Source organism: Erpetoichthys calabaricus, chromosome 7 (genome assembly GCF_900747795.2).
Source record: "Erpetoichthys calabaricus chromosome 7, fErpCal1.3, whole genome shotgun sequence".
In the NCBI taxonomy this organism is placed as follows: Eukaryota; Metazoa; Chordata; class Cladistia; order Polypteriformes; family Polypteridae; genus Erpetoichthys; species Erpetoichthys calabaricus.
Genome location: NC_041400.2, coordinates 72,278,542 through 72,303,332, shown reverse-complemented (window position 1 = coordinate 72,303,332; position 24,791 = coordinate 72,278,542). Strand labels below are relative to the sequence as shown.

Below are 24,791 nucleotides of genomic sequence, written 5' to 3'. Positions count from 1 at the left end.
TTATATAGTGTTTTCATAGTGATCATATCTACCAGTTATTTTGCCAAATACAATCTACAAGCTAACAGGCTATCTAACACTGTTGGATAGTGGTTAGCTTCCTTTCATATTAACACAAAGTGCATACCAACTTTCTGGCTCTAATATATGTGTGTGTTGAAGCAGCAAAGTGGCCATTGTAATGCTTGATTGCAAAAAGCCAGGTTTTGTATTGACAGTCTAACCAGAAAGGATGATTGTAATATTTGTTATTTTAATGACACAATAGTAATACATTGAGCAGTACTGTGGTGCAGTGGTTAATGATGGTGCCTCTTAGCTCCAGTGTCCTGTATTTAAATTCCAGCCAGGTAATCTTTAGAGTGAAATTTGCACATTCTCCATTTGTTTCAGTAGGCTTCTCCGTGTGAGCAGAATTCACAATGTTCATCACGGGTTTATCTGCCTGTCTGTAAATGAGGAAGATTGTAGCTTATTTTAAAATCATGTCTGCGGTCCTAAAATGATGATTGTCCAATGCACAAAAACATGTTTGGGTTATGTTGATTGCCTACTGTTAATTGTGTAGGTTAGAGTAAGTGGGTGAGCAAATACATTTTGTGATGGAGTGGCACCCTGAGTGTTTACAACCCTACACTTGATGCTACCTGTGCATTGTTCCTAAAAACTGTGTTTTCTGGAAAAAAATATGAAGTGTAGTAAACATAGCAGAAATATTAAGTAGAGGAATGTCAAGTATGTAAACAAAACAGTGAAAACGATGACAATAAATTTCATCATTTTTTGTTTTTTTTTCCCATTCCAGTAACTGTGCTCGACTCATGCCATTTGACTGTCCAGTACTACCATGGCAAAGCTGGGTACCCTGCTGGCGTTGAGTGATCAGTCATCCTTCCAGAGCCAGGAGGGTTTGGGAACAGAAGACAGCATGGGCAGTGTTGGCAGTGGTGTGGCAGGAGAACAGGAGTTTGCCATGAAAAGTGTGGGCACTAGGACACAGCCCAGTGGGGGTAGCGGCCCAAATGGGACGCGTACCAATGGTTTCTCCACACGGAGATACTCTGGAGAGGAACGCACATATAGTTCTGAGAAGATGTTAATCTCTAACTCCCTCTATATCAATGGGGAACTGCGCCGCAGTGGGGAGAGAGGGGTCAAGGTTGATGTCTGTGGCAACATTTCTGCCAACAATGAAAAAAACAACAGCAGTGGTAGCAACAGTTTGCCACCCCCACAATACAGAGAGCCTCCTAACACCAGGTTAAACAAGCCACCCCCAGCTGCTACCACCACAGGAGCTGGCACAGTGAAACTGGACAACCCTCCAAAGATCCTACCCATTTCTGGCAAGCTTGAACAGGTAGAGTTGGACAATTGTTGTCTGTGTGTGTGTCTATGTCCTGTGTCTTGTTATCTTGCTTTCTGGGATTGTTCTATGAATAATATACTTTAAATAAAGGAATGATTGGTGCTGTATGTCCACTGAGCAATAGTAGTGAAAAGTCAAGCAAAATGACATCTTTTATTGGCTAACTAAAAAGATTACAATATCCAAGCTTTCTAGGCAACTCAGGCCCGTTCTTCAGGCAAGATGTAATCATAATGGCTAACACGGTACAACAGCCTAGTACCACTGAGCAATAGTAACCGTTAGGTTTACTAGAGTATTCCATATGGTGCTATTTGTGCTAACAGAAACTAATCTTTGCTCTGTGGTCTTATTACTATGGTGTAAAATTCAGATTATCAAGAGTTTATGGTGCACCATGTTTGATTATCCTCTGCAATAGCCTTCCTGGAAGCATAGTTATCCACATCATCCCACTGTAACTTGCAGAGGGGCAATGTTTGCTTTGCCTGTGATGCATCAGATTGACCACTTGCCAACAATTCTGCTCTTATCACACACACTCCATTGTTCATTAACCGATGTATGTGGCATCAAAGAATTGTTGATGTGCTGAAGCAGCAGTACAAATATCATGAGGTTGGTCATGACCTTAAAGGGCATGCAAAACTAATCATTTCTGTATATACCCATGGTATGTGGTCCTTCTGAATGATATAGCTTTGTCACAGTCTGTACTGCACGTGAAGTTCAGAATTTATCTACTGTATGCATTCCAGTCATGAATGTTGAACACCCTGGCTGCTCTGACAGCAGCAGATGTTGGGGAGTAATAACATTATCACTACTCTTCTTCTTTTTATTATTATTATTATTAATATTAACAGCAAATCCAAAGTTATGTTTTAATGTAATACATGTTACCATTATGTCCTGCTTTTTGAGCTTTTAAATATTTTCCATATTACAGTATGTGCTAAAATGTTTCAGAAATGAATTCCATAGTTATTTTCAGCGTGTTTTTTCCAAACATTATCTTTTATAAAGTATCAGAATCAAAACTGAGCTTTTCAAAAATAGGCTTAAGGGTTACTTTATTATCAGCGAAGTGTCTTACGTGGATCGCAGGATAATCGTTATCGCTAGGTCCTCATACCTGTAGGACATTGGGGTCAAATCCCAGCGTGATTATTATCTGTGTGGAGTTTGCATATTCTTGCCTTGCCTGAATGACTTTTTCTGTGGTGTTGCATTTGTTCATTTGTTTGACTCTCCAAAACATCCATATACACTGATCAGCTACAACATTAAAATCACTGAGAGGTGAAATGAATAACATTAAATTATCTTGTTACAAAGGCACCTGTCAAGGGGTAGGATATATTAGGCAGCAAGTGAACTGTCAATTCTTAAAGGTAATGGGTTAGAAGCATTTACGTTTGAATTAAGCACAATGATCTGAGCATCATTGACAAGGGCCAGATTATGATGGCTAGGTGACTGGGTCAGAGCATCTCCAAAACAGCAGGTCTTGTGGGATGTTACCAGTATGCAGTGGTTAGTACTTACCAAAAGTGGTCCAAGGAAGAAGAACTGGTGAACCAGCGACAGGGTCATGGGTGCCCAAGACTTATTGATGCGTGTGGGGAATGAAGGTTAACTGTCTGGCCCGATCTTGTAGAAGAGCTACTGTAGCACAAATTGCTGAAAACACAGTAATGCTGACTATGAGAGAAAGATGTCAGAACACACATTGCATCACAGTTTGCTGTATATGGGGTTGCGTAGCCACAGACTGGTCAGAGTGCCTATGATGTCCCCAATTCACCTGAGAAGGGACCTATAATGGGCACGTAAACATTAGAACTGAAGCATGGTGCAATGGAAGATAGTGGCATGGTCTCATTAGTTTTCTTTTAGACCATGTGGACGGCTGTGTGTGTATGCATTGTTTAGTTGGGGAAGAGATTGTAGTGGGATGCGCAATGGGAAGTAAACAATCTGGCGGAAGTAATGTGATGCTCTATGCAATGTTCTTCTCTGAAACCTTAGGTCCTGCCATTCGTGTGGATGTTTCTTTGGCACATTCCACCTACCTAAAGATTGTTGCTGACCATGTACACCTCTTCATGGCAACAGTATTCCCTGTTCACAGTGGCCTCTTTCACCAGGATAATGGACCTTGTCACACTGCAAAGATTGTTCAGAAATAGTGTGAGGAGCATGGAAAAGAGCTCAAGATGTTGACATAGCCTCCAGATTCTCCAGATCTCAATCTGAATGAGCATCTGTTGGATATGCTAGAAGAGAATGTCCAATCCATGGAAGCCCCACCTTGCAATTATAGGACTTATAGGAACTGCTGCTAACGTCTTGGTGCCAGATACCACAGGACACCTTCAGAGGTCTTGTGGAGTCTATGCCTCGATAGCCGTATGAGAGTGACCTACACAATGTTAGACAGGTGGTTTTACTGTTGTGGCTGATCATTTAAAGGCTACAATATCTGCACTGGCCTTGGCCCTGTGACAGACTGGTTCCTTTTCTGGGTTTGGAGCTTGTCCTGCATGGAATAGGCTCCGACTGCCTAAGACCTTGAATTGTATTAGTGAAGGTGATTTTAAAATCGCTGGCTAGATTTGTTAATGGACTTTTTATGGATGTTATGGTAATTTTAGATCCAAAACAACACACCTATTGAGCAGCAGTGTTGAGTGTTTAAGAATACTAAACAGAAAGCAAAAAATCTAGGCAAGATTTTGTTTTTAGATTGAATTATGTATAATCTTAAACTGCATCACATGGTTACAGTGGCTAGCAGAACAATTTAAGTAATTTGAACTGCTTTGGTGCATCAGTATCCTAAAAAAGACTTGACAAAATCTATAATGATTATTTCATCCTCTGCACTGTTTTGAAAGTTAAATAAGGCAATATCATATTTCAATGGAGAATGAAAACGTTTAGGCCATTTCATTTGAATGAGTAACTCAACAAAATGTGAAACAGATTCCATGTGTATTTTAATAAAATGGTCACTCTTCATTTTATGTTGGTTTTATAAATTGAAGTTCATTTAATGAATTTAAAAATCAACCAGACCCATAAAATTATTTCAGTTTAGACCTGACACCTACTCCCAATCATTATTCTTTTGTATTTTTTTAAACATTCTTTGATTTCGCTGATTTTTTTTTCTTAGTTATTCAATTGTAACATGCATGTCCAGTTGAGTTTCAGAGCAAATACAATCTACCTTGACCTTGTCTTTAATTCACCAGGGAGAGCCATCTAGAGACCTCTGTTCTATTTACGTTATTATAAATAGTATTCTTGTCTTATGGGTGTGGTCGAAATTTAACATCCTATTAAAGAAAGAAATGTCCCCTAACAGGACAATTCAGTAATCAGGCAGGAGAAAAGATATTCATTGTATCTTTTAATGACTCCTCAGCACAATGCCTTGGGGCGAGCATTCTTCAAAAGCACTCCGTTACAGCATAGTCAGAATGGTCAGAGAAACAAAGAATAAAGGTTCATTTAATAAACGGTTGAATTTACATACAGTGTCAATCAATGCAAACAATTACACTGGTTGGTTCATTGGTTTACACCCAAATGATTTATATAAAATAAAAGTCTATTATATTATATTCTGGTTCTTCTTATACCTTTTGAGATGAGCTACCACCTTGAAATTTCTGTGCATATAACAACTGTCCATTCTAGTTTATACAACATCTGCTGATTTCTTAGTCATCTCTCTTAGTCATCCTTCAGTACATTTTGTATATTACATCTACCTTTCTTCTGGCACATTCTTTATTTACTTGTCCATCTCAGTATTATTCCTAAACCAATTCTTATATTCAGTGTACATTTTGTTGTTCACTTGACCTTTAGCTGGTTTCCTGGTGTGCCAGAACACGTTTCTGACATGTATTAAGATTTATGCTATTTCTTTAAGATGAATGCTATGTTACCCTAAAATTATTCTTCCACATGGGCATTCCATAATTCTATCCCATGAGTCCTCTGTGTTTGTTTTGAGGGGATATGCATTATTAATGGTGTGATGCGTATTTGTAAAACACTTTTGTGGTGCAGGAGTCCTGCGAGTACATAGTACAACTGCCCCATTATGTAACCATGGCAGTGCTCCTTGTAACAGATTGGTGTACAGCTTCATTATGCTGCATAGTTCGGTGTAAAGCTTGTCTATGAATGATTGCTTTTTATGATTAAAACATGACTGAGTGCCTAACTTAGTTGCCTTGTACACTTACACCCACACCCATGCTTCTCTGTTATGGTGCAAATTTAGAGTTTCCTTTTAACTTAATAGGATATTGTAAGAAAACAGGAGTATCCAGAGAAAAAACGCATGAAACAGTAATGAATGTGTCCTTTTTTCAAAAAGAACAGATGCAGAGTGTGGGAGAGATGGCTAATGAGGCAGACACAGGACTAGTATTCAAGGGGACCAGCCACCTTTTTTATATCTTTTAATACTGAAAGGTACTCTTTCATGTTGAAGCTTTAAAAAAATCATGCCATTGAACGATGGAGCCATTTTCATATTAATCCCCAGAGAAGAGTAGATTAGTGACATTACTTGCCTGATACTGAGCTAGGGAAAAGATCTCACATCCCAAGAATCAACACGGTGGCATGAGTAATACAATGCATGGCTAGCCCAACTCCTAATAACTGTGACTGTTTCCCTTTAAGTCTGTTATTCTGTCTGCATCTGCTGTAATTATTCAGATAACTAAAACATAGTTTTATGTGTGCAATGGTATTATTATGATGCCATGTATAGTTTTCTACAATGTTTGTAGTCCTTCCTGTTTGTTTGTAGACACTACTTCATCTTTCTGTCATTTTTTCTCTGTTGCTCTTTTTACCATGTGTTTCATTAAGGGTGACCTGCTACGTTTTTTGTCACAATCTTATACTTTTCTGCCTTGTCTATCAATATTATTTTGAAACTTTTTTATGATGTCTGCTTGTATCTTACGGATCTCTTTTCTTTATTTTCAGAGTAGTGAGGCTCTTGTAAGGCCTTCTGCATTCAAGCCAGTAGTTCCTAAGAACTTCCATTCCATGCAGAACCTGGTGTGCCCTCCCCAGACTAATGGGACAGCAGTGGAGAGCCGAAAAGTACCTGCAAATGCAAAGATCAGTGGGACAGCTGACCACCGGGATAGTCCAGGAACTTCAGCAGGACGAGAAAGACCTTCTGGGAGCAGGACAGGAGCTGGGCTCTCAGACTCTGGCAGAAATTCACTCACTAGTCTGCCTACGTACACAGGCTCCCAATCACACCAACTAGGCCCACTTAGTGCCTCTACCAGTCACATAAATCGCCTGGGCACTACAAACACCTACGAAAAGGGAGTGGGCATTGGAGGCTACAACAATGGTTTGTCCACCTCTGACAGCGGTCGTTCATCATCTGGTAAAAGCAGCTCCTCCTTCAATAAGCTAAGCCATCTGACAGAGGCATTGCCTTTTCAGCACTCACCTTCCAGCGATGACATCATCCAAGACCTTGAAGACCGCCTTTGGGAGAAAGAACAGGAGGTATCTGTAAAGAAGCCTTTGACATGGTCTGTTATTATGGGGTTAGTGATGGGGTAGCCTACTCTTAAGCTTAATGTATACACACAGAAAGACACATACACATAGACCCAATCCACTTAAGAATTGATTGATTCATCAGTTCTCAGTACTTCACATAGGTATTTCCTAGCTTTGGCATAAACAACACACAGGTATCTCTGGATATAACCTGAACCTAAAGACTACTTTGCTTCATGGTGTCTCCTTCAGCCTGCTAACCCTGTGAGAAAGAAAGTATCACCACACCAGGTGCCCTGTATTTACTTCTGTCTCTCAAGATATGCAAACAAAGGACAGAAATTTAAAACCAAAGTAATATTTATTAAGAAAATATTAATAGCAGATGGCCTAAATAAAATGAATGTGATGAAGACACTGATGTAGCAGATGCCCCTGCAGCCCCAGCGAGGAGAGGGAGCTTCCAGACTCAAAGGGCCTCCTCACTAGGCTTCCACAAAGTGAGCCATAAAAATATATATAATTGAAAAATGAAAAAAATATATTTTGTGCATTTTAAGACTAAATGAAACTGATTATTGTGTAACATTACATTACATGCATTAACTGAGTGGCAGTGAAAATACTTGCAATTTAGATAATATAGATTAGCTAGTAGACAGGGAAGCGATCCATCATGATAAGAAAAATAAAATATTAAAGCACTGCCTAAATCAAGCATTTAACAGAACAAGCCAATGCCCAATTACCAACGATAATATCAATGCTTAAAGCATCAGTAGAAGAGGGAATTGGTAAAAAAGCTATCACCAAACATCATAAATGGAGCAGAATACTGTGTGTCACTTAACATGAGTATCTCAGAGAGTGTGATAGAAAAGGTTCTGTCTTCTTGTCCTCCTTATCCACTTCTTCCCATTGCAGACTACCACAAGTTTATTTACAAAGATGTGCTGAGCAACCTGACAGCCCATAACATAGAGATAAGGATATGCTGTATTGGAATAGAAATAAGTAAATAAGAGCATTGGGGTCTCAGAATGATTCATAATTAAATGCTAATGCCACAGCAGTTTTACTTCTAATTGTAAGAAATTGGCCAAAGAGAGGCAATATGATCTCTGAAAAAACATTTCTTTGAATATGTACTGACTTTAGCGCAGAGGCGGACAAGTTTGAAATACAGTAGAACACCCATCATGTAGCATTTGTCTAGGGACCAAAGGGAAAAAAGTTTTAAATGCAGGAAATTGTCATGGATTTCTCTGGATTCCATCAGTACTGGACTGGGCTTGCTTTGTTTATTTTTTTTAAATCAATATATTTTCACTGCAGTTATGTTTAGGATTAATAGTTATGATCCAGTTTGGTATTGTTTAATCCATTGAATTACAGTACTTATTATTATTGGTATTAAATAATAATAGCATAATTATGTCATTTTTGTTGTTTTCTTGATAACAACAGTGTCATTGTTAAACCAACACATACAACAATGGGTTTGAGGTTTGAAACCAACTTCACTTCAATTCACTTTTTTTATTATTATTATTATTTTATTTTTACCACGCTTATATTAACTTCATCTGTTTGTTGTTACAAATCTTGTAATTGATATTTAACCCACTTCCTATTGTCTAAATGACTTGAAATTTTGCACACTTACTCACTTCCGATGACAATACATGAATCAATAATCAGTTTCACTAATTGATCAATTAATTCATGTTAATTAAGAAATGAAATTTTCACATGAAAAATAGTTCAAGATTTCACCAATAGGTGGCGCTAGTAACGGATAGAAATATTATTCAATAGATGGTGTTAGTATCGGTTAGAACATTTCATTTGAGAATATTTGAAAAATTTTCAAGACTAAAAAGTTGAAAATAATTTATATATAAAAAAATACTTTTTAAAAACCACGCTTATATTAAGTTAAAAAGTGAACTAAAAAGTAAAAAATAAGTGTCTCATACATCACTTGTAAAATATAAGCGTGGGCGCTTTTCATCAATCAACATTCAAAAAAACACTTCTTAAAATCTTAGCAAAAGCTCCCACCTTTTATTTTAGTTTTTAAAAAGTATTTTTTTAATATATATTATTTTTTCACTCATATGTGACACAGATCTGATTTTTAGACAAGTACAGTATAATTTGCAAAAAACGACATGAAATCAAAACTATTCAGAAAGTATTTACACTACTCTCATAATGAATGTTTTGCATCCAAACTGTCCCACAGTACTCTCACCAGTTCTTTAGGTTAATTGTTTCTGTTTTCCGAACACTGGCAGTGATAAATATGCTCAAACCAACAGCTGTGATCTTTCGTTTCTTGGTTCTCTATCTTGTTCTCATGAGCTTACAAATTCACAGATAGTCTGCACTGAAATAATGTGAAGTTGAGCAGCAACAACCAGCATTATTGGGTTGCATCTGCCTGATGGAATCATTTTACTCATTTTGTGCATGCAGGGCACATTCAGGATTGGCTAGTCAGAGTTGGATCTGTGCAAAATTAATGTGGCCAGTTCAAAAAAATTGGATAGAATCATTATTAGCTACCATGTGAACATAGCCTTAAAAGAGCTTTTTCATGTCGACAACAGCATTGAAAAAATGTTGAATGTGTGAAAACACTATATATGAAAATGTCAAATTGGAATCCTACTGTTCTACGACAGGGAATAAATGATACATGTGAAGCCCTAATACACCCTTGCTTTAAAGTCAGAAGCTTAAATAATACTTTCCGTAAAAATAAACATAACATCTGTGTCAGATGAAGAGTGTTGTTGGGTGGCTTTCACAATGAGCTGATGCATGAATGGCATCTGTGACTTTCAGTTCTATGGAATTTCTGTGATGGAATAAAGAGTATCTCTTTAGTGTGTCTGTTGTCTCTCTTCAAATAAAGTCTCTTGGACAGTCCATTCTTTATGCCAAAAGGCACACATGGGTTTCTGAACCTTGTGATATTACATATAGATAATTAACTAGCTACTCTGCAAATGGACTGCTCAATCTGAAAGCTTTGCCCATGAACATATGTGCAACACTTTTATCCCATTAAGGGCACATAATTGTTGGATCTCCAGTTCCATTTACTTCCATTATCAGCTGTTTGGTCATTCTGTAAATAACAAAGAAAATAAATTATACAGAGTACATAGTATTAAAACAAAAACAGAAAACATTGTCACAGTGCCCATCACAGCACTCCTCTGTGTCCAGAGAGTTTATTTACAGGACTTTGGGGTCCATCTGAGCACCAACTTGTAAATAAGGCCAATTGCATCAATTTAAATATTCATTTGAGCTTGTTTTCTCACAAACTGAACATGTTTTCTTTCTTGCTTTTCTGATAAACAATCTGAAATTTTCTGAGGTTTCAAGATGGCTGTGTCATTGTTGTAGCACCACAACAATTAATATACTAGTTCACATTGTGGGCCATGGCCATATTTAGTGAGTTCAGAGAACCCGTGTGCTGACATATAATATTACATTGGTTATGTCTCCTCTGTAAAACTAGTGTGAACTTGGCAAGAGATCCCCCAAAATCTTTATAAGTACAGCCTTAGGAGGCAACTTTAAATACTATGCAGGAAAGTATCTGATGCCGGTTGTGCCAGTTAGGGACTAGACTAGTACTTTTTTTTTGTTTCATGCTGATCATTTCCTTAAATATGTATGTAATTGAATGAAAGCTTATAGAGAGCACATATGGTTCCCTATATAAAACATGAGTAGAGAAAAGCGCACACAAATATGGTCAACAATTTACCCTTGAGGTAGTCATAGTAACATTGTGTTGATGAGAATTTTGGCATGACTTATTGGAAATTAGAGGTCACCTCCTCTGTGTTGTGGTGTACCCAACCTCATACAATGACAAGAAGAAATACAACAAATCTAGTGCCAGTAGAAATAGTTAAGAAAAAGCACCACATACAATAATGAAAAGTACAGTTATGAAAAATTGCTGATTGCATTATATCACAGAAAATCATATCTATGTATTTTGTACTTTTGCTTGGTATGTTACATTAATTTCTTTACACAAACTGCATTGCCTAATTGCTGCTGTCAGCCTCATGAGATACCTGGTAAAGACTTGAGCTTCCTTTGGAGAATCACCATCTTTGTGTGATCAGTGAGTGAAAGCACATTTTCCCATCAACTCTTACTTTTTTAGTCTTTATTTTTATTCCGCTTTACCATGCATGACACTGCTCTCCTTGCATAATTTTATTTGCATGGATCCTAAAACATAAGAGCCTTTACAGTGGTTATTTGGTTGATATTAAATAGCAATAATAAAAATTAAAACCCAATTAAAATGTAATTACTTGATTGAAAAATGCTAAATGTATCCATAAGTGTGTTAGTTAGTTAGTGATATATAACAATACAATGATAAAGCCTAGGATCACATGGAGAGGGAGGAAATTAACATTAGGCTTGTTATTTAAACTCCTTTACATCTTGCATAGAAGAAGGGGCCTGAGTTGCCTTGAAAGCTTGCATATTGTAATGCTTTTAGTTAGCCAATTAAAGGTGTCATTTTGCTTGACGTCACACTACATTCATAATGGCTAACACGGCACAACACCCTAGAACTCCTTCCATATATAAGTTTAAGAATATTGCTCAGTTATCTTTTCCAGCAGAGCTGGCAGAGTCCCCCTTTCACAAGCATTTCAAATTGCTTTATATTGTACTTCTTCCTGTTAAATTAGTTGTGAATAAAACTACATGTGTGAAAGGGGTTTCACAGACAGAAATGATAACTTCTTCACTAATTTAACTAAATTGCTAGGCTATGACAGCATTTAGAACTTAACATTCATTTCCTGTTGCATACATAAATTACATCATTGTTTAGGAAACAATAGTTTTTTGCAAAGATATATAAAAACTAAACTTGGCACAACACTACGCACATTTTAACTGCAGCCTCAGACCATGCGTACCCGTATCTCTGCTCGGTTTTGTAAATGGATGGCACCCAGTGTCAAAGCAGTGCTACTGTTTCTGTGTGGTTTCCCTTTCTTTTTTAGATTCACATCCATGACACAGGCTTTATCAAATGCACTGAAATTAATTGCATATTGTTTACATATTTAAGGCACTTGATTGTAATCAATCTGTAACAATATAATTTTGCACTGAATGGCCAAACTATTTCAACTACAGTGGCTGGTTTAGCATTGTTAGAAGACATCGCAAATGTAAGAATTAGAAGAGAGCACGTATTTAGAGATCATACTGATTTCTTGTCCCAAGGTGACGACTGGCTTCTAAGTTGATTTAGATTTCCAAGAGCTACCCTCTTGCAGCCGTATGCTGAAATGGGGCCGGCTTTACAATGGCAGACTTTGAGGAATTGTGCTCTACCTGCTCTTTGCAAATTCTGTCCACCCTTGAGTTTTTAACCTCAGCAGCTTTTCAACGTAAACTGGCTGACTGATCGGGTACTTCTCAGTCATCACTGAGTTGTGCCATGCCAGCTGTGTGGGATGGTATTATCTGCTTGTCATCCAGATATATAACATTTCCTTATGCTGTGGTTGAAATCATAGCGTAATTTACAGCAAAATCCAGTTTTCCAAAAGTAATTGCAGCGGTTGACTGCACGCACATTGCTATAAAAGTGTTGGGAGCAAACCTGAAAATAGTTTTTTCGGTAAGATAAGACATTTATTATTACCCCTTTGGAATAAAATTGTAAGTTATCTGTATGATGTAACCATATAACATGATTACTTATGTGACAGTGGGTTCCTGCTTAATATGTGGCTTTTCAACCACTGACTGAACAAGAGCGATGTTATGATAATGGTGGTAAAACGTACTATAGAGTAGCTATAGAGGGCCATTGGCACTGCCTGGATAAGACTGGTGAAGTGCTGCTCCATAGTCCACAGAAAGTGTGTTGCTTTGTGCAAGCATGTAGTGTTCTGCATAATGTGGCACACAATTGTGGTTTTCCCGTACCTGAGGAGATGGCGGTATGATGAACCTGACCCTGACCCATCAAATGATCAGCCAGATCGGACATGGTCACAACCTCTTTTGATTGTAATTATCAGAATGTAAAAACAGGTAATCAGATGCAGCATTTATTTTTTAACCAATTCATTTAATTTGAGGTCAATATTACATAGTACAGCATTTATATTCCTTACTTCATTGGCCATATCTCCTATAGAGTCCACTATTGCATTTTGTGACTTCAGAAAGCGTCCATTAGTACATAGCCAGATAGATAGATAGATAGATAGATAGATAGATAGATAGATAGATAGATAGATAGATAGATAGATAGATAGATAGATAGATAGATAGATAGATACTTCTATCTATCTATCTGATGGTCGCCAGATGTGCACAGCACAGCAGCACCATTACCACCTGGATTCGTTACCACCTGGATTCGTATCTTATTAAACAAGCAAATTATTTACACAAGTATGGATAATTACCCTTAAAAACTCACCCTTAGCCACTAGTAAAATGCCAGTTACTAGTGTCTCACCAATAATTTCAGCAGCTTGCTGCTCAAATGGTGTGAGCACCCGAATTCTACTACCTCCTCCAGTGGTGTTGACACTCAGATGGTGGGCTACGACTCACCTTTTCACTCCGACTTTGATATCTGACCACTTCTTTTTTATTTCAGGTACTGTGCGACTTTCTGAACTTGAACTTTTGAGTGCCTCCACCACATTGTGCCACTCCTTTTGTTGCTTATACCCCTGCTTAAGCCACTGAATAGTATGTTTCTATAGTACATTTTTCCTCGTGTCCACTTCACTAAGCAGGACCTCCATTTTGCCTTCGCTGAAAAATTTCTTCTTTTTTACACATGCTTTTGCCATTTTCTTTTAACAAGAGACTGAACAGAAGGGGCTATTTATATCGATTTGCATATTCAAATAGACAAAATTCTGGGAGGGGTCAGGGTAGGGCTGTAGGCTTGTGCATGTGTGTATGTTGATTGGGATTGTTTGTACGTTTATAGAACCTTGATTACATACAGTTTTATGTATCTGAATTTTCTGTACATTTCCACATTTCTAGTTTTGTCTTTTGTATGTTGTAGTGTAAATTCTACGCAAAGCATTATACATGAGGCCCCTGGACAGGGAAGCCATCTATTATTGTCATCATACTGATCCCTTTGTTTGTTTGTTTTAAATATTGTCTTCTGCTCACTGGTTATTTTTTATTGTCCTTTGTTTTTTTATTTGTTTTCTTTATTTCAGTTTTTTCAGCATTGTGATGTTACATTTGACATGATTTTTTAGGATCTAGTTGATTTAGGAATACACTGACATTTTAGCAGTTAGGGCATGATAATCAAAGTGCTGACATTCCAATAAAACCTCAATCAGCCTTGGGGATTAACATAACCTGCTCTTTCTTGGAAATGTCCCTGTTGCAGCTACCCTATTAGGTGATGTCCAAGAGCCATGTTGGCCTCCTACCTCATACCTTTCTGTTAGTGCTTGCTGCATACCCCAACCCTTCCCTTTCTATCTGTGTTGCTTGGACATTTTGTTGATCTTTTTGCCTTTAACCTATGCCTACCCATTTTGAATATACTGTATCTTTCTGAATTGCCTTGCTGTGTTTTAACAACACAGTCACTGGTTACATGTTACTGCCTTTGCTGCCTGGATCATAATAAGAGTTGGGTAACATTTTACAGGTTTTTTATGTTGGTTTTCTTTGATATTGACATCAGTTATATTTCTTTAGTTCAAATCTCAATGAGTCAAGTAGTCATTGAGATCTGATAATATTTGTTTGATTTTGACATCAGTTGTATTTTTAGAACTTTTCGATACATAAGCCTGTGTTTTTATTTTGTGCATTTGGCATCCTCTGAATTTCCTTTACCATCACTAGTGAATTCTTACTGTACTGCCCTTGTACTACATAGTTGCCTTTTGCTGTGATAAATACCCTGAGGCCAAATTTGCTTTTTAGCATTCTATGTTAAATACAATGAATAGTGGAAAATTCTTCAATTCATTGTGTAACTGTTTGCCTTATGTCATTAGTAATTCTCAAAATTTGCGTGTTAGGTGCTACATATGCGAAGAAACCTGGACCAGAGTGAAGCAGCAATTGTACAAGTCTTTGAAGAAAAACAAAGGCTCTGGGAACGTGAAATGGAGGAGCTGCGTCAAAACTATGCGAACAAGCTACAGCAGGTGTCACGAAAGGCTCAACGTGCTCAACAGGCCCTACAGCTACAGAGCGCACGGCTACAACAAGAAAAGCATCACCTGCAAGATGAAGTTGCATCCCTGCTGGCGCAGAGGGAGGAGCTGGAAAAAAAGTGCCTAGAGTACAAGAAGGAGCAGGCAGATATGCTGCCTCGTCTGGAGGAGACAAAGTGGGAGGTGAGGACAACAGCAGGAAAGTGTGGGGTCCTCAGGCTAATATGTGACCCCAATTTTGTACAGATATTAGAGAGGTGAAGAAACACATTACATTTTTGGGCCTTGGTTTGGTTTTATGTGAGTGTAAGACTAAGTCAGTGTACCCTGCAATTGCCTGGCACCCAGTTTATGACTGGTATGTACCCTGTAATTGTGCTGTTTTCTTTCACCCTAACATCAGTTTAAGCAGGATAAGCATGTTTAATAAATGTATGGATGATTGATCATTGTGTCCTGAACAGGATGATCATATTTGCCTTCTTTGCAGGTGATTTTCTTGTATAGGGTTGCAGTATGGCACAGTGGCCAGTACACTACCTTACAAATGTAGATGTATTCCAGTTTTCCTCCCAAATCCCAATGATGCATGCAAAAAGATAATTGGATGCTTTACATTGGCCTAGTTTGAGCAAGTTTTAGTGTGTGTGTCATTGTGCCCCGTATGAACTAACACTTCCTCCAGGGCTGTTTCTGCCTTGCACCTAACACTACTGGCACGCCAGCAGTCTGTGTTTGGTTAAAACCCACTTAGGCAGCACGCTGTTCTTCATCTTTATTACATTGTAAATTCATATACTGTATATTTTAAGTGTTGCATATGTATGTATAGACTACCATTTTACAATATTTCTTTTTGTTGTGCTCACTTTGAGCCACAAGGTTGCCAATTTAACTTCCAATCCTGACATACTGTGTGACACTGTTCAACCCGCTCCAAATTTAAAAGGAAAATAGTGTAAATATTTCTTGTTATTGCTGATCCTGATAGTCACTTGGGTAAATTTGTCAGCCAGATTTTTATATATATTACGCTACCGTGGCTGTTCGTTTGTCTGTCCAGGATTTTAAGTCACCTGTAGCGGCAAACCGTTCGACCTATTGACCTGAAATTTAGTACACATATACTATGTGATGTCTACTATCCACGTTCAGGATGACGATTGACCTCCAAGGTTATTCCTCTTTTTATTTTAATTTTATTGTAGAATCAACTCTCACAAGCGGCCAGCAGGCGCCGTTCTCATCCCTATCACTGTCACTTCCGCTTTCTCTTCATATCTTAAATCATTCTTGAGGCAGATTGAAGACTTAAGTGGTAGCTTAAGTGAAAAATTAAAGAAAACGTACTAAGTAATTGCAACACAAACACTGACTTAATCAGTTTTAATGCGAAAAGGTGCAGACGAAAGAAGAGAAGAAGTGGGCTGCTAGGGTGTTGAAAAGAACAGCTGCTCAAGAAGCAGCAAGAGCATCAACCTCTGAGCAAACGAGTGCTAAACGTACAGAGAAAAAGTATGGAAACTATGAATGCTCAAGTCAAGTGTATTCACTGGTGCAGTGCGCCGTTACTGGTATACAATAATAGTGATGTCTATGCCATGTGGTGTCTGTCCATGCCTTAAAGGTGAACTCTCCAGTGATCTGTAAACATAAATGTTTTTTATTTACATCATTATTTATATACAAAATGTACTTAGCTTATTATAAAAAACAGCATAAATAACCAGAAGAAACAGCTATGCAAATGCTGTAGACATAGTACAAACCTAACTAGCCAAATTGAGTCTTAGTTGTGGAAGTTTCTATAGAACAGCCTGAGGTAAGACTTAAGAAAGAGATTAACAATACCCAGCATATTTTTTCTGGTACAAAAGATTTACAAACTAAAAAATTATAAGCTTTCCCTGGAAGAAACTGGAAACCTGCCAATGGACAAAGAGCAGAAGATGACAATTTAAGAAAAACATCAATGTTACATTGTTCTGGTCCACTGCCTGCTTACAGCATCTGCTCCTTTGTAAGATGACTGATGAGAGCAGAGCCTCAAAGACCCTCTTTACAATCATGTTTTCCTATAGGCTTCTTTCAGCTGTTCTTAATGGAGAGTGAAATAAATCACCATTCTAAGAACGCTAACAAAGTTAAATATTTTCTTAAGTTTTCTAAGCTTTTATTTAGCTTCTCTTCAGGCAAATGTTTCCCTTGATTGCTTTTTCTTTGGTTACTATTCTTAAAAGAGCCCAATTCTGTTCCTACTGCCGAACACACAAGCATAAGACCCTTTGGGATCCAAAAACTATCTTGTCCGGGTTGCACACAGAGCAAGAACAAATTCTGGATATGAAATCAGTCATACACAGGAAATATTGGTACATTCATCCATACCAGGTCAATTTAGAGTTAACAGGTTGTTAGCAATTTACTGATTTCTGCAACTTTCATTGCTCTGAGTGTGTAATGTGCATATTTGCTGCAGTTTGCTACAGGAGGATTATTTTATATTCAATATTTTTTCCTTTGCAGTCTTTATTTTGGGTGACCAGTAAATGGATTTTTAACTTTTCAATATGTCATCCCTATAATATAGAGTCATCATTTACTGTTGATGCTGCTTTGTAATTAAGCAAAATTTCATGTCCATTTGTACCAGAGCATTTTCCTGTTTGAACAGATGCGTTTATCTTTTTCACAACTAGTTATATAAGTATTAAAGTGCTCATCTGCTGATCTTTCATTTCAAAGAACAGCAGTGTTAGACATAATCTTAAATCACCTGCTTAAAGTATTGGTATTAAATAAGTTTCTCAAAATTGAAGTGGAATAAATATGTTTTTATTGTTTATTTTATTGCTGTCTTTTTATATATTTACTGTATTTATTTTTCCATGTCCTTTTCTTGTAAGAAATGTTTATAAGCTTACATATGAACATATGAGATAATTTTCCTATGTCAGCACATTATTAATCTCTCATTATTTAATTACAGTACACTCAGTGGCCATGATTTTTAACCCTTTTCACCCAGAATACCTTAAATTCTTAAAGGCAATTAATTCAGTAGGATTTTAGGCTTATACTAACCTGAAAGTATCACTCAGTTCCTGCAGATTTTTTGACCACACATTCATTCTGTGAACCTCATATTTCACATCACCCTAAGCGTGCTGTAGTGGATTGAGATCTGGGGACTGCACAGGCCATTAGAGTCAGGTTCATGAGCTAGCTCAAGATAAAATGTGCCTTAGTTTCTCCTGTAAAAATCATGCTTCTCATTTAAAATATCACTTCTTGCACTTTATGCATGTGTCTAATTTTTATCCCATTGGTCTAGTTACACTTTTCTTCTGTCTCACCATACATTTTACTGTCACTAACCCACTACTTCTGGCTCATTCACTACAAATAAAAAAGCTTCAGTTCCTTTAGTTATCTTTCTTCTTTTACAGGTTTGTCAAAAGGCAGGAGAAATCTCGCTCCTGAAACAGCAGCTAAGGGACTCACAAGCAGATGTTAATCAGAAGCTTGGGGAGATGGTAGCACTCCGAAGTCAGCTGAAGGAACTAAAAACTCAGCTTCGGGAACGTGAAGAGGCCATTCTTAGCCTCAAGGAGTCTTACAACAGCAAGAGTGTGGCACTGGAGAGCTGTGAAGCAGAGCTGCAGCAAACACTAGCTGAGGTAATAATGTCAAAGCTAAAAAAATGTAGCAAATTATCTATGACTCTTGTTTTTTAATTGCAGTAAGAGACAGGACATATATACTATGTATACTATATATATATACTAGGGCAGTGATTCTCAACTGGTGGGTCGTGACCCAACCCGTTTTAATTGGGTTGCGGGCCTTTGCCTAGGCAAAAAAATGTTAAGAAAAAAATAAACGGGAGTGTTCACACTTCTTTACAGTAGGTGGTGATAATGCCTGGTAATGTGACTTGACAACTGCAGTTTCACACCATAGAAGAAGACCCACAAACTTTGTTTCTATATGCTAATTGAGTATGGCGAAACGCAGGTACGACGCAGAATATATTGGATTTTCTTATATTGACGACAAAGGATGACAAAAACTTCAGTGTGTTTTGTGCAGCAAGGTGTTGGCATGTGAAAGCATGAAGCCATCAAAACTGAAGTGGCATTTGGAAGCAAAACGCCATTATCTCAAAGATAAACCTGTTGAGTACTTCAAAAGACGACTTCAAGACCTGAGAGCATAACAGAAGTGTCATACTTCTTTGTGCTTGAAGCAAGAACAGGCATCTTACCTGGTGGCACATCATATTGCAAAGTTAAAGAAGCCCCACACCATTGCAGAGGAGCTCATCTTACCTGCAGCCATGGACATGGTCAGAGAGGTGTTGGATCAATCCGCAGTGGATAAACTTAAAACTATACCTCTGTCAAATGACACTATTAGTAGGCAAATTGAAGACATGTCAGATGACATCAAACAACAGACCACAGCTCCCATTAAGGCAAGTGGTCATTTTGCCTTACAAATGGACGAATCCACAGACATAACAAAGCAGTTTTACTGTTTACGTGAGACATGTGTGGGACGGGTCTTACAGGAACAATTTCTCTGCACAAGAGAGCTCCCTACTACTACGACTGCAGAGGACATTTTCAGCTCTGTGGACTTGTGTTTGTGTCCAGTGGGCCTAAGCTGGGACATGTGCGTTGGTATCACAACTGATGGTGCTGCCTCCATGACAGGAAAAAACTTGGGGGTCGTGAGGAGAATACTTAAGAAAGCTCCAAATGCAACTTGGAACCATTGTTTTTTACATCGGGAGGCTCTGGAAGTAAAGGATATGGTACCAGTGCTTCATGGAACATTAAAAGATGTCATCCAAGTGGTAAACTACATTAAACGGAGTGCAAGGAACACCTGATGTTTTCAGAAACTGTGCCAAGATCTTGGTAGTGAGCATGTACAGGTGTGGTATCATGCCGAGGTACGCTGGCTTTCGAGGGGGAAAGATACTGTCCCGTTTTTATGAACTATGAGCTGAAATCGCAGCTTTTCTTGCCCAGAACAATTCACCTCTTGCAGACCTGTTTATCAACAGTGTGTGGCTTGCACACGTTGCTTACCTCGCTGATGTGTTTGAACAATTAAACACATTAAATGTGTCTGTGCAGGGGAGGGGTCACAACATTTTTGAACAGTATAATAAATTGAAAGCTTTCAAGAAAAGATCTGCTTGTGGGCAAGTCATGTTTCTAAAAGCCAACTCAACATGTTCCCCAATGCCTGTCATGAGGGACAGCAACTGGACACGGCAGGAAAAAATGTAATGAGGAAAACGAGACAGCTGAATAAACTTCTTGAGTGGTTTATTGATTACTTTCCCGAAAAACAGAGGGATGATGAACTGGATACATGACCCATTTGGAATTGAGATGGAAAACATCATGTTGCCAAGCAACGAAGAGAGTCAGCAGGTGGAGCTATCATGTGATAACACGCTAAAAAACAAATTCATGGAGGTAAGCCTCTCCCAGTTCTGGTGCAGCACTGTGATGAGCGAGTATCCTTGTCTTGCCACTCAAGCAGTAAAAATCCTGCTACCATTCAGCACTACCTATCTCTGTGAGTGTGGATTCTCAGCTCTGGTTCAGCTGAAGACAAAACACAAAAACAGACTGGACATTGAGCATGACCTCAGAGTTGTTTTGTCTACTGTAACTCCAGACTTTGAGACTCTTGTCAGGAGCAAAAAATATGCCCAGTTCTCCCATTAATTCCCCCAAACTCAGGTCTATAATGTCAGTGTTACACCTAAGGTTGAAGAGAGTGTTGCTTAATTTTCTTCAAAGCACAATGATTTCACCATTTACCTACTGATAATGTAATCAGAAGAAAGTTTAATTTAGTATACTTGAATCCTTTTGAACTTCACTCTTTGTTTATTTCTCTTTGTTAAAAAAAATGCTCATGAAGAAACTGAATTTTTTCCATAGTGCAGTGTTGGTTGTCATAGATTCAGTGAGTGAGGATTCTCTGATAAAACTACATAATTTGAGGTTTTTTGTAAATACTTCTCAGTAGTTGCCCCTTTTTATTTCATATTTGTGCATGAAAGCATTGTCGAGTCTGTTAAAAACAGTTACTGAAGAGTTTTTAACAGTAGTACTGGAGAGTTTTGGTTTTAATTAAAAGCAGCTAATTGAGTGTAAAAGGGAATATTTTCCTCTCTGGCATCGCCAATTGCTGGTTATTTTGGTTTATCATTAGGTTTATCGGGTTTTTTGTGTTGGAATACTGTGATATTCTATTCTACTATCTCAGGTTCAAACTGCACCATCTTTTCATTCAATAAATTTGAGAAGTTGAAAAGGGGTGAAAGTGGGTCCCAAAGCCAGACCACTTGAGAACCACTGTACTAGGGGGCTCTGCCCCCTGCTCGCTTCGCTCACCAATGGGAATTGTTACATATGCATAACAGACCTAACTATTTTACATTACAGTGAGTACTTAACCATAGTAAAAAATAGTAAAGCATAATAAATTGAAAGAAAATTATGATGTTGCATTAAAATAATACCCAGACACCTTTCTGCAGTCTGTATTTTTATTGCAAACTCATGTGCTCCAGATGGTAAAATTTAATGACAAAACATGTTACTTTCAAGCAGCTATCATAAATCATATTAAAAACTGAAACACTCTGATACATAAGCATTCAGACCCAACGCAGTACTATTCTGATGAGCAACCCCTGCATCATTAAAACAGTTTTGAATCTTTCGATGTAGGTGCCTACTATCTTTGTGCACTATTTATAAGTGATTTTAGTCCATTCCTTTTGACAGATTGCTCTTTCTCTGCGAGGTTTTTAGAACAGGTTTGTGGGCCGCTATTTTCAAATGATAAATTGTCAAAGGGGCTGAGATCAGAACTTTGACTGGGAAACTCAAAGTCAATTACCTTTCTTCTCTTGAGCCATTTCAATGTTTGTGAAAGTGATCGTAATCGATATTCTACTGAAATACTAACCGTCTCCTAAGCTTTAGTATTTCAACTAAAACACACTAACAATATTTTCTGATACTATTCTCTATTCATTTCCTCATCAATTGAAAAAAAAGCCCAGTCCATGTCAATAGGAAGCAGACCCACGGCTGAATGCTATCACTAACCACACGTTAGTGGAATCGTTTCTTTGTGGTATGGTGACACTTGCACTTTAAACTTTGGATAATACTTTTATTATGATTATGAGGTTTTGGAACATGTAGATTCCAATATTTTTATGTGTTTATATTTTCATTTTGAGGTCATGATTATTTCATATCATTATTTTATTTACAAGGGTGCTCCGCCCCCTGCTCGCTTCGCTCGCCTACCCCCGGCGTTTTGAACCCGTGCCCGCTGGGCAGCCACGTGTGAGGATGACGCACGTTTAATACAGAGCGTTCGCCTGTGTCACCCTGGGGCCCCCCACTGTTAATACGGAGCTCCGTCCGTACTATTATGCGGTGCATTGTGGACTACTGTGGACCCCGTAGTGTTTCCCGTTTCAGTTTGTATGTCAGTCAGTCGAGCTTTTGTTTTTGAAGCTTTTGAATTCCGGTCTTCATTATCTGTAACCTGCTGTCCATGTGTTTGGCCCCCTCGTTTAACCTGTTTATGACGTTTTACTTTGCTTTCTACTCTGTCTTTCATTTCTGATCTCGCTTTATTCTGCTTTTGTTTCAATGACACCTGGGGCCTCATGTATAACGGCGTGCGTAGAACTCACACTATAACATGGCGTAAACACAAAAGCGGGATTGTGCGTACGCACAGAAAAATCCAGATGCAGGAATCTGTGCGCACGCATACTTTCACGTTCTTCCACTACATAAATCCCGATCGGCGTGAAAAGTAACACACGTGCACGCACCTTCTGTCCCGCCCCAACTCCTCCCAGAATTACGCCTCTTTCAATATGCAAATCAATATAAATAGCCTTCTGTGAAAAGACAATGGGAAAAGCACGGGGGAAATATAAGAATTTCAGCGAATACCAAGTGGAGGAAAAGGAAAAACGTACTATTTGTTGGTTTAAGCAGTGGTATAATCAACAAAAGGAAGTTGATCGAGTGACAGAGTGTCGGAGAAACTCGAAGGCTCAACTTCACAAAGTCGCACAGTGCCCGAAATAAAAAAGAAATCACATATCAAAGTCGCCGTGAAAAGTCGAGTCGTAGCCCACCGTCTGAGTGTCATATGAAAGCTTATCAGGGTACAGAAAAAAAAAATAGGCACACAGTTGGAAAAAAAGCACGAAATGTCAACTTTAATCTCGAAATTTCACGTAGTTTATTTTGCCATTAAAGTAGTTCTCAAGTAGCACGTTAAATGCTTTGTTCTGTATTTGATCTTCTATGTGCTCTATGTATGTGAATCACTACGTGCTTCCGTTCTTTCTCTTTCTCCGACACAGAATCCATTACATTCGTGATATTACAGCTCTCTGAATAATTAAAATACTGACATGTATATGTGATATCATTTTCATGATGATAGGAATGAAAGCATGTTATTAAACATGGGAACACGGTGGCGCAGTGATTGTTCATATCTCACGCAAGAGGCTTGCTGCGCCATGTGCGACCTTCGATGAAATAATTTATTACAGAAGTACTGTCTCTTTCAAACGTACTAACCTCCAATTCCTGTCCTTACTTTTCTTTCTCCAAATGACCAATCGCCACACAATCAGGTCTGTAATAGACGTTAAGCCATCTGTAAGTTTAGAACGCCGATTCTTCAAAACTTTTAAGGAACATCGAAATATCTTCGTAGTACATGTTTAATTATTCTATCTGTCTATCTTTCCAGTGTCGCGTCAGCGCAAGAATACAACGCAATGCAGGAACAATCCCTGAGCTAGCTAGCGCTGCGGCACCGTGTCCTCACATGTTTAATTATTAACAATACAGATTATTTAAATGAAGTTAAAGTTTTAGCTGTATAATATAATCAACATATTTTGCTGCATTTCATCTTAAAAATGAATACCGTCATCATATGTAAATACGCACTTTATAAAGTGGCGCAGGTTGTGCAATATTATAACTGTAGTGCAAGTTTACAGTGAGGTGATTGTACTTATAAGTAAACAGTTATATAAGGAGCACTTGATGGACTGATTGAGTGCGTTTAGAGTTCTTGGGATGAAACCTTTTCTAAACCGCGAAGTCCGTACTGGGAAGTCCCTATAAAGCGTTTTGCCAAGGCTCAGGCAGCGTCTGCTTCATGCTGTATACCGATATTTCAGCTGCTGCTGTGATTCCTCTCTCAGATACAGTGATATAAATACTCCGAGTGGTGCAGTGAGAGTAATATGGAAAAAGATGATCTGCTGTGGCAACCCTTAACGGGAGCAGCTGAAAGAAGAAGAAGATGCAGTGAGAGTTACAACGCTAAAGCAGTTATGGTATTTGGAATACTATGGCTATTCCCTGGACCATTATATTGCTGCAGGTTAATTACAATCAGATGCATTACACTAATAAACAATATGCAGTTAGTTTCAGTGTATTTATAAAGCAGTGTCAGGAATGTGGATCTAAGAAAGAAAGGTGATCACACAGGAACAGTAGCACTGCTTTGACGCTGGGTGC

At 38.2% G+C, this 24,791-nt stretch overlaps 1 protein-coding gene across 1 annotated transcript in view; it reads left to right on the top strand.

The window, feature by feature from the left end:
• Nucleotides 1-24,791, top strand: part of LOC114654253 (leucine zipper putative tumor suppressor 3) — a 115,590-nt gene that overhangs the window by 69,050 nt on the left and 21,749 nt on the right. Inside the window, exons 4-7 of the mRNA XM_028804678.2 lie at nt 806-1,360; nt 6,392-6,934; nt 15,034-15,354; nt 18,621-18,851. Coding sequence (XP_028660511.2) covers nt 848-1,360; nt 6,392-6,934; nt 15,034-15,354; nt 18,621-18,851 — 1,608 coding nt within the window. The 5' untranslated portion in view covers nt 806-847. The remainder of the gene's footprint in view (nt 1-805; nt 1,361-6,391; nt 6,935-15,033; nt 15,355-18,620; nt 18,852-24,791) is intronic.